The sequence below is a fragment of the Chrysochloris asiatica genome, unplaced genomic scaffold (assembly GCF_000296735.1).
Source record: "Chrysochloris asiatica unplaced genomic scaffold, ChrAsi1.0 scaffold00015, whole genome shotgun sequence".
NCBI classification, from domain to species: domain Eukaryota; kingdom Metazoa; phylum Chordata; class Mammalia; order Afrosoricida; family Chrysochloridae; genus Chrysochloris; species Chrysochloris asiatica.
Window position 1 is genome coordinate 11,630,807 of NW_006408533.1, and position 11,397 is coordinate 11,642,203.

Consider the following 11,397-nt stretch of genomic DNA (forward strand, 5'->3'; position numbering starts at 1 on the left):
GGTGCTAACCTCAGGGTCATCAGTTTGAAACTACCAGCTGTTCCGCGGGAGAAAGATGAGGCTTTCTGCTCCCATAAAGATTTACAGCCTCAGAAACCCTGTACAGGGTCGCTATGAGTTGGAACAGATCCACGGCACATAACAACAACAACTTCCAAAGAAAATAATAATTGTATGTGGCATACAACAAAATTACTGTAAAATGTAAAAATTATAATGCAGATAGTGGTGGAGTTGGTTCTGACTCATGGTTACCCTGTATAGGGTTTCCGAGGCTGCAAATTTTTACTAGAGCAGAAAGCCTCATCTTTTTCCCACGGAACAACTGGTGGTTTTGAACTGTTGACCTTGAGGTTAGCAATCCGACTCATAACCACTACGCTACCAGAGTTCCTTAAAATACACAGTATAAATAAAATTCTGTTGCTGTTTATAACTTCATTTTCTAATTTGGAGAATGTGTAAAGAATCTTAAAATACTGGCTATAAATTGTGCAGAGAGTTCATTTGGGGATGGCCTTCAGGAAAGGTGGTTGTTGTTGTTAAGTGCCCTCGAGTCAGTTCCGACCCATAGCGACCCTGTACAGGGTTTCCGAGGCTGTAAATCTTTACAGGAGCAGAATGCCTCATCTTTTCTTCCGCGGAGCGGCTGGTAGTTTCGAACTGCTGGCCTTAAGGTTCGCAGCCCGATTCGTAACCACTATTTTAGAGTCACTAAAGTTGGGGTCCTGGTGTGGTGCTATAGGAGAGATACTGGACTGCCAATCACAGGGTCAGTGGTTCAACTAGCCGCTTTTTGGAAACCCGATGCTAGGTCACTCTATGAGTTGGAACAGACAGTATCAGCACACATAACAAAATTCAGTTAACAGAGGACTGGGGGAGCATTGGGTGATTAGTTACATTGTGTAAACTAAAATGATACGGTCCAAGAAAATACAAATATAAGATTCAAATTCAGTGAAAATTATAAGATGACTGAATTAACTGGTAATCAAGACATTTCTCATGTGGGAAAATCTATTCATTTCTCTTGGTGAGTACAGAGAGGAATTTGTTTAGCAATAGTTAATGATTCTCTGAGTGGTGCCTGAGAAACCAGTAACTAGAGAACAAAACAACAGAGAAAGTCAGTAACCAGGAAGAAAGGGATCCATACATACCTAATACAAAACAGATGTCTCTCAGATATACATAATATACCTAATATAAAATAGATAGCATATGTTTGCGGTAAGTTTATATCAGAATTTTTGGTAGCCAAACAAAGAGAAAGATACACTGGACACCTTAAGTCTGAAAACAAACATCAAATAATGCCCTGGAGTCCTGGTGTGTCACTTCAGGAAAAGCACTCGACTTCAAGGTCGGTTTGAACCCTAAGGTCGGGGTTCAAACTCACCAACCTCTGCTTGGGAAACGTATACTAACTAGATCACTATGAGTCAGAACTGACTCAACAGCACTTAACAACAACAACAATAATGCCCACAGGAGCACGGGAACTGTAGGATAAGCACGGGACTGCAAACCACAGCAATTATACTTTATACATTTTAGTCTTTAGTTTATATAATCATTTACTCCAACTCTCATGATGCTTTGCTGCTTCCAATGACTGATTTATTATCAATACTTGCATTCTGGAAGATATGTTTGGAAAGTGTGTTCTAACCCTATTGATCACACCCTGTATTTGTATATTGATCATGTGTGGATGAGTATCTTTAAAACCCAGAATAAAAGTTAGCCACTTCAAGTGAATAAAGAGCAGAGGGGGAAGCGTTTTCAAAATGAACTGAGAAAAAACTAAAATCAAGGTTTATTAACCTGCTAGTTAGTATCTACGTAGCAGAGAACAATCCAAAGATGAGGTAAATTTGTTCAGGATGCATGACCTCCAGGTAAAGAGGCAGAACAAAATATATAGTAAGCACCTGTGGGGAGTAAATACTGGGAGTAATAGCTTAAGCCATACAAAAGCTGTAGAGGTCAGAGAATTACAAATTAAATAATATATGGGGTAATCTGATGTCTGCTTAGTGAAATAGACACTTTAGAAAGTCAAGTGCTAAGGAAAAACTGTACAAAATCATATAGGATATGGTTAGGTTCTCAGTTCACTATCATTCAATGAATTTATTAGCATTCAATTATATAAAGTTTCTACCATTTAGGGATGTAGAAATAAAGTTTAAGGTGTTTTAATTATTTAATAATGTAATAATGTTTAAATTTTTTTTTTAATGTAAATCCCTTGCAAGTTAAAAAGGAAAAAAACAAAAAATCAGACAAAACTTTATTCAAGCTAAATAAATAAAGTAGAAATACGGACCATAAACCAAGAACGGTAACTTGTAGTCTTGTAATCTTTCTAATAAACCATCCTAGCCGATCATTTGTTCCAAATGAATTAAGAGAGAAAATTAAATACATTTATATTTGTTTTCAGAAATGCACTTGAGATAGGGAAATAATAAAAACAGAAGCAGAAAAATGTGCATTATCAATTAACATTATTTTAATGAACTTCCTGAATAAAAAGCACTAAGCTAGCCTTAAAGTCTAATTATGGGGACAGAGTGGGAATAGGGAACAGTAAATCTCTTTTGAAAAAAGAAAAGTATTTTAACATTGCCTTTTAGGATACATAGGAATTGGAAAAGTGAAATGGGGATGAAAGACATTTTATTTTGGAAAGAGTGAATGGAATGGGCAAGGATCCCAAGTTAGGAAAAAGCTTGCTCAAAGAACTAAGAAGCAAGTGTGTCTGAAATATAGTTTTCAAGAGCAAGAGTGGCATTAGGTGGAAGTAGGGAACCTACTCTCCTCATCATATCAGTAGTCACACATGCCATTCTTATGTACTATAGCATATGAGAGAGAACCATCTCCCTACCTTCATTCACCCCTTTCTGTTTCAGATGGCTCTGGGAAAACGGCTACGGGAACCATATGTGTTGAGGTTCCTGATGTCAATGACTACTGTCCAATCGTTTTTACGGAAAGTAGTACCATCTGCATTGCTTCTCCATCAGTTCTTATCTCTGCAAAAGGCATTATTGACCATTCTTACGGGTCTCCATTTACTTTTTGTGTTATTGATCAGCCACCAGGGACAAGTGACTCATGGAATATTAACTCCGTAAATTGTAAGTGGAATGTAAACTTGCTCATGATTAATATCCAAAAAGCAAAATAATCATATTTTCTAATGCGGTTTCCATGTTTCTTTTCATATTTACATGAAATAGGAGAAAATGCCCCATATATGCCTAAGATAGGGAGCCCTGGAGACAGATGTTATGCACCGGGCTGTTTAATGGAAGGATAGAGGTTCAAACCCACTAGCCATTCTGAAGGACAAAGAGGCTTTGTAAATGGCTTCTGTAAAGATGACAGCCTTGAAATTCTTACAGGGCAGTTCGACTCAGTTCTATAGGCTCACTATTTGTTGGGATCAACTGGACAGTAATGGGTTTTGGTGTTTTTACACTTAGGACATTAGGGAAATTTTTGAGCTGAAATAAAAATACAAATAATTCTTTGATACTGCAATTGCAAATAATAATATGTAAATATCAACTTATCTATCATTTACTATATGTGAGTGGTAAAATAGTATTTAATCCGTTTGAATTGGGACCCTTGACCTACTCACCAGATGTCAAAACTCACCATTTTGAATAATTTCAAGTAAGTCACATAAATGTCTCTGAAATTCAGATGTCCTATAAATATATTTTGTATTTTTCACTCACTTAGGAACACATAGAGCAATGAAATCGAACCACCTGGGTTACTAATTGAAAGGTTAGAAGTTCAAAAACACCCAGAGGCCTCTTGAAACGGAAAGATCATAGCCACTGGAAACTCTTAGAGCATAATTCTACTCTGACAAATAAGAGGTGTCCATGAGTTGGGATCAACTATAGGGCAACAAGTATTCTCTGTTCTTTATTTTTTACTTTTATTTTGAAAGTAAGAAATAAGGTCTCTGCCTGCTTCATTGATTTAACAATCAATTAGGAAGGCAACATTAGATTATTAACTATAAGCATTAAGAAAATAAGTACCAGGACTCTAATTATTATTAGATCACTAAAAAGTAGGTGGCACTGTAGGATAAGCACTGGACTGCGAACCACAAAGTTGGCAGTTCAAAGCCACAAGTTGCTCCTCGAATATTTGTACAGGATCGCTATGAGTCAGAATCAAATTGACGACACTTAACAACAAGCTAGTTTTGGAGTCCTGGTGTGGCACTGTAAGATAAGCACTGGGTTTCTAACAACAAGGTTGACAGTTCAAACCCACCAACCACTTGTCAGAAACCCTATATAGGGTCACAATGATTTGGAACCGAATTTACCAGCCGCCCCTCAGAAACCCTATCCAGGGTCACTATGAGCCAGATCCAACTTGATGGCACTAACAACAACAGATAGCACTTAACAACAAGATATTTAGATTTGGGTGTTGGAGAGGTTAACCCCAAGGCATTTTCATTTATCTTCTGTTCTTTTTCTTTCTTTTCAGCTACCTCTGCAATTCTTACAGCCAGGCAGCCTTTATTTCCTGATTTTTATCACATACCGATCTTGGTGAAGGACAACTTTAATAGGGAATGTGAATTGCCACAGATCATGACATTATATGCCTGCGATTGTGATAGCAGTATCTGTTTGTACAGTAGTACCACCAACATATACTCTGGTGACAGCTCTGCTACCAGTGGGTTTGGTGTTGAGGATCAAAGTGGAGAATCAAATGTTGGGCTCGGCTCCGCAGCGATTGGCATGATTATTCTGGGCCTTTTATTGCTTCTTCGTAAGTATATTTAATGAAATCTGTCTTTTCTGCTGACTCACTGAGATGGTTAGGTTTAATATGCCATTCTTTGTTGAAATAGCAATTTTTGTGTGCCCTTAATAATAAACAGTGAGGCTGATAAAGATAAGGTGTGCACTTATTCAATGATGCTAACTAAGAAGGTCTAGGGTTAGTGAAGGTAATAAAAATGGAAAACACATGTATATTGTTACAGTCTGGAATCCTGGTGTAGTGCTGTGGGTTAATGTGCTGGACTACACAGTTAGTTTGAACTGCATGGTTGATGATTCAACCTCACCAGCCACTCATCCGAAACCTACACGGGGTCGCTTTGAGTTTTAACCTGCTCACCCCGGTGTAGTTACAAGCAGGGAAAAGAGCCTAGAAGAGGAAATTGACTTCCTCTGGGTTCTTGATAGAAAGCCTTGGGTAGTATAAATGGCTACGAGCTCAGTTACTAACCAAAGGCTGGTGGTTAAAACCCAACTAGAGGCATCTCAAATAAAGTCCTAAGATCTGCTTCCAAAAGATCATATTGAAAATCCTATAGAGTGCAGTTCTACTCTACACCACATGGAGTTGCCATGAATTGAAACAAACAACAGATTTGCTTTTGATTTGAAGTTTTCATCTGCATGTGAAGTAGGACCATTAACATAGGAATGAAAAGGTCTCAAAGAAAAAAAAATTTTTAATAGGGGTCCATCTCACCCTATACCATTTTTTAAAACATGGAGATGTTTAAAGAAGAGATTGTTGTTGCTGTTAGGTGTGGTCGCATTGGTTCAGATTCATAGTGACCTTATGCACATCAGGATGTTGTGCCATCCTCACAACCATTGTTAAGCTTGAGCCTATTGTTGCTACCATTGTGCCAATCCATTTCGCTGGCACTAGTGGCAACAGCAATGGGCTCAAAAATTCTTCCTCATTTTTTGCTGAGCCTCCATTTACCTAGCATGATGTTCTTCTCCAGTGACTGGTCTCTCCTGATAATATGTCCAAAATATCATCCTGGCTTCTCAGGAGCACTTTGGTTATACAGATTTGTTTGTTCTTCTAGCAGTCCAGGATATTTTTAATATTCTTCTCCAACACTATAGCTCCATGCATTTTAGTTTTCTCCTGTGGTTTCATGAGGATCAAAAACTAATTTCTAAAATTTAAGATAAGTAAACATTTCAAGCTGCAATGTTAATATGTTTTAATGTAGATGAGTACAAACTAAAACATTTGAGGAATAAAAAAATTAATAACTGAATTTTGACACAGGCTGTCTTTCCTAAAATAACATGTGAGTCTTCAAGTCTATTCAAAGGTCATGAATGGTCCTCCAAATGGTATTGGTGTTGGTGGTGTGCCGTGGAGTTGGTTCCGACTCATAGCAACCCTATATAAGGTTTCCAAGGCTGTAAATACTGTGAATCTTAATGCGAGCAGCTGGTATTTTCGAACTGCTGACCTTTAGGTTAGCAGTCCAACTCATAACCACTATGCTACCAGGGATCCTTCAAAATGATATTAGACATATTTTTTCAGAACATGACTCTCTAGCAACTGAGAGGAGGTCAGCGTAGTTTTCGATCAGTGGTTCTTAACTCTGCCTGACACATTAGAATCACTCTTCCATAACCCTGTCATTACCAGTGTCACCTCTCTTGCTGCTCATGTGTTGCTGTAAAAGAAGGCGACCAGAAGGACTGGGAACAAGGTTTGCTCCTGTGCCAGAAGGGGGAGAAGGAGTGATGCAGTCTTGGAGAATAGAAGGGGCGCATCCGGAAGACAGGGTGAGTGACCATTGCTTTCCAGGGAAACGCAGTGGTTCCAAGGAAGTTGAACAAAGCTTGACAAACATATATCAAACATATGACAAACATATATAAAATATGCTGATGTCTATTTTTAAATGTTTAATATAAAGTATTTATTTAAAAAAAATTTTTTTTTTTTTTCATTTCAGGATGTCTCAAATATATGTGTACCAGTAACAGCTTCTAATACCCAGGAACGTATAGATTCTTCTGGTCAGTAGACACCACTGTTTTTCTTTTTGAAACTTGTAGAATTATTTAACAAGACCAACCTCATGAAAAAGGTGCTTTACAGAAAAACAACATATCAATTAATTTTCTTAGATAATAATATAATCAAAGGAAAAGTTGCATGTTTGAAGTGAGCACTTTATGTTTCTGTCTTAAACTACAGGCAGTGAAGCATGATGTAGTAATTATAAGACAAAATTCTGGAACCAGAATGCTTGAATTTGATCCCCAGTTCTGCCATTTACTAGTAATAAGTCTTTGGGGACAATTCTTAACATCTCGGGGACTGGTTTTTTGTTGTTGTTGTTGTTTTAATCTTTGAAGGTAAATTAATGATAATATCTCCTTTAAAAGATTGTGAAGACTGAATGTGTATTTGTATGTATTCATTGCACAACATTAGAATAGTGTCTCGCAGAGTGTTACTTAATATTATCACTGTTATGAGTAATACAAGCTGTTCAGTAAAAGGAAAAAAGGTGAAGGAAAATGGGGAAAATGAGAAAAAGAGGAAGAGGAAAAAGAACCCTTATTAAATTTACAGATGCATTTGCCTCATTAGTCTTATAGTCTCTTAACGTAACCTGTCCATTCTCATCAAAGAATACAGGAAAACACTCAGTTATTGGCAGTAATTGAATGAAGTAGAAAGGTTGTCAATTCTAGAGCAGGCATGAGACTTTGTAATGATGGTTCCTTAGTTTCCCAAACCAGACCCATTCAGTAAAAAGAGCATGTTGTTGTTAAGTGCCATCGGAGTCAACTCTTAGAGACCCTGAATAGGGTTTCCATAAAGTAAAAGAGCAGATCTCCATCCCATTGTCAGAGTGAATGAGGACTAAGTTTCAGTTTCTACAAGTACATCACTGGTCTTGTTTTGAAGGGTCCCAAATGGGTATAACTCCTTTCCAATGGCCCCTGAGCAACTTTTCAGAAACAGTGACAAGGAACACACTAGTACCAATTCCTTTCCTCAAGATTAAGGGGTTAAGTATGTGTAAATAAGACCTATAGCAGACTCCTTTATTATCACTTATTTATGTTTTCTTGATCTCCACATCTTAAGATTATAAGTTGATTTTGTATTGATATTTGCCTAGCTTTCCAGTATCGACTTCTGTGCTGAATTGTGGTGGTATTAAACTGCAGATATGCTCTATGGATAAACAATGAAGACAACTCAAGCACAGTACATGAAAACCCTCTCTTTTCAGAAATTTACACTAACACCTATGCGGGTGGAGCAATGGTTGAAGGGGGTGCATCAGGAGTGGAACTCAACACAGGTGTTGGAATGGCTACTGGCCTTGTGGCAGGAGGAGCTGCAGGAACAATGAGGAGGAGGAGTTCAACCATAGGAACCCTTCGGGAATATGCAGAGTCAGGCGTGAACATGGTTTTCTTGGACAGCTATTTCTCTGAGGTAATCCCTTACACACAATTACACATAAAATAGCATTGTGACTTCAAAATAATAATAATTACAGTGAGTCTTTCCTAGAATATATTCCTTTATTTTTGTTGTTGTTACATATCATCAAGTTGGTTTTGACTCAAGTTGGTTTTGACTCATAGCAACCCTATCTAGGATTTTCAAGGAGCAGCTGGTGGGTTTGAACTGCTGACCTTGTGGTTCAAACAGACCTTGTGGTCCAGTGCTTATCCTACAACGCTACACCAGGACTCCTTAGTCTTGTTGCTGTAAGGGCTGTGACATAGATTCTGAATCATAGTGACCCAGACAGTATAGAGTTTCCAAGGAGTAGCTGGTGAATTTGAACTGCTAACCTTTAGGTTCAAACCAACCTTGAGGTCAAGTGTTTATCCTAAAGTGCCATACTTTATTCTTAATTCTAGTCAAATCCTGAACAGAAAATGTTTCATTCCTCCTTAAAATATGTACATAAAGTCAATTTCCCAAAACATCCTTTTCCAGACCCCAGTATTAACGCCCACTTTTATTCAATTGACATAATACTGTGAAAAGGATTAAAATATCTTATTCTCTGCTTGGCTCATTTTTCTGGCTTCTATTTCCTTCTGATTTCCTCACTTTGTTTCCCAGAGCAGAGCAGAGTCAGGAGAATGCAGATCAAGAAGGGTGTTCTTGTCTCTTGTCCTCTCTCTGTGATGTCCTTCCTTCTCTTCAGATGTCACCAACAGTAAGAAGAAAAAATAAAATTAAAAGAAGGGATTGGGGGAAAAGAGAGTTACACTTCAGCCTCACTATGTGGATTTTTGAACATCTAGAGGATTAATTTTCCCCAATAACACCAGGAATTGATAAGATGAACCATGTGTATATGGACAGGCACAGGGAGAAGTAAAAAGAGAAAAGAAAAGAAAGTTATAAAGAAACTCAACCTGTTAGAGAAATGTTGGCTCAATTTCTGTAATTCACAAGTTCGACATAGCATGATTTACCCTACTTGTTTTTTAAGGATAACATCAACTACAAACCAACACTATAATATTGATTTTTTTTTTCCAACATGGTGGGGATGGTGTATTATTTTGGGTTCTTTTTCAGAACTATATTTTGGTATTAGTATTTTCATTACTACCTCTCCAGAAATAGCAACTCAAAAGTTCCTACAACCAGGTCTGTGGACATGATTGTCTTCTCTCAGATCACATAAAACTTCATTGAGCTTATTGACAAGTCTCTGATGCTTAGAGATAGTTACATCTTTATATACACTTTCAGTCAGTTGATCAAATTTAAGAAGATAATGCTTTAATATAAATATACTTTATTGCTTCTAGTAGCACTGCAGGATAAACACTGGACTGCTAACTGTAAAGTTGGTGGTTCAAATTAACCATTAGCTCCTCAGAAACCATATGCAGGGTTGCTATGAGTCAGAACCGACTCAATGGCACTTAATAACAAGAGCAGACCATCTCAGACACTAAGGCTATAAATCCAAAAGCTTACAAATGTGCCACTAATGCAAAATCTGAACTCCCGGCATGGCACTGTAGGATCAGCACTGGACTATGAAACACAAGGTCGGCAGTTCAAACCCACCAGCAGATATTTAGAAACCCTATATAGGGCCACTGTAAGTTGGAATTGACTCTGACGTCACTTAAAAACAACAATTCAAAATTTGAAAAAAATATAGAAATTATCACTGATTTGTTTTCAAATAAGAGATTCACACTTACTAAAATATAATGAGCCATAATCCTAAAAAAAAAAAAAAAAAAATTTTTTTGAAGTCCAATAATTTAGAAAAAGTCAAAATACCAGTTTTTCCTTCAGTTCATTCCATAAAATTTCTTGGATCAGAAATCACTGATTCGTTATTCTTCTTTGATTATTTTAAATATAAAACCTACTAATTGCCTATTTTGCTTCTAATTTTAGAAAGCATATGCTTATGCTGATGAAGATGAAGGTCGACCAGCAAATGACTGCTTGCTCATTTATGATCATGAGGGAGTAGGTTCTCCTGTGGGCTCCATTGGTTGTTGCAGTTGGATTGTGGATGACTTAGACGAGAACTACATGGAAACTTTAGATCCAAAATTTAGGACTCTTGCCGAAATCTGCTTAGACACAGAAATTGAGCCATTTCCTTCACACCAAGCCTGTATACCTATCAGTACTGATCTCCCTTTGCTTGGACCTAACTACTTTGTTAATGAATCTTCAGGAATGACTCTCTCAGAGGCTGAATTCCAGGCAGAAATGGCAATACCTGAGTCCATGATTCATGGGGATATTATAGTAACTGAGACATACACTACTGCTGATCAGTGTGTCCAGCCCACTACAATTGTTTTTGATCCTCAACTTGCACCCAATGTAGTAGTAACTGAAACAGTAATGGCACCCGTCTATGATGTTCAAGGGAATATTTGCATACCTGCTGAGTTAGCCAACACACACAATGTAATCTATGCTGAGAGAGTATTGTCTAGTCCTGGTATGGCTGGCATGAGCAGTAGTAGCATGACTGATGGTTGTATGGGACCTGTGATGAGTGGTAGTATTTTGGTAGGGCCTGAAATTCAAGTGACACAAATGGTCAATCCAGATATCCACATAAGCCAAACCACTGGCTCCACATCGCCAATGACTTCTCAACATAGGGTAGCACAATATAGCAGCATACATTACTCCCAACAGTAAGTGTTTTATGGTCAGCTTTCTATATGGAGACCTTGCACTTGGTAATCACTAATATATCCATCAAAGATTCATAAAGATTGTGCGATAGTCAACATATCAATAGTCAACAAATACTCAAATATTCTAAGTTCCCTGTTGCTCTTTAAACATGCCTTGCTGAAAGGTTAATATGACTAAGCATTTTATATCAACATATTTTAATTATTTCTAATTTTAAATCATGTTACAAAATTTTTTAAGAAAATGTATTACCTCCTTTAACACTATACACACAACTCATAACAAACCTTGAGATCTACAAAACCAGCAATATAAACCTTTATGATCCTGTGCTTGGAGGTTTGAAAAAAAAAAATAAAAAACTGTCTATATTCTCTAGTC

At 37.4% G+C, this 11,397-nt stretch overlaps 1 protein-coding gene across 1 annotated transcript in view; it reads left to right on the forward strand.

The window, feature by feature from the left end:
• The window catches only part of DSG4 (desmoglein 4), a 32,996-nt gene extending 21,980 nt beyond the window's left edge, over window positions 1-11,016 (forward strand). The window contains exons 11-16 of the mRNA XM_006835127.1: window positions 2,925-3,152; window positions 4,540-4,830; window positions 6,481-6,620; window positions 6,794-6,857; window positions 8,090-8,298; window positions 10,249-11,016. Of these exons, the coding sequence (XP_006835190.1) occupies window positions 2,925-3,152; window positions 4,540-4,830; window positions 6,481-6,620; window positions 6,794-6,857; window positions 8,090-8,298; window positions 10,249-11,016 (1,700 nt within the window). The remainder of the gene's footprint in view (window positions 1-2,924; window positions 3,153-4,539; window positions 4,831-6,480; window positions 6,621-6,793; window positions 6,858-8,089; window positions 8,299-10,248) is intronic.
• The last annotated feature ends 381 nt before the right edge of the window (window positions 11,017-11,397 follow it).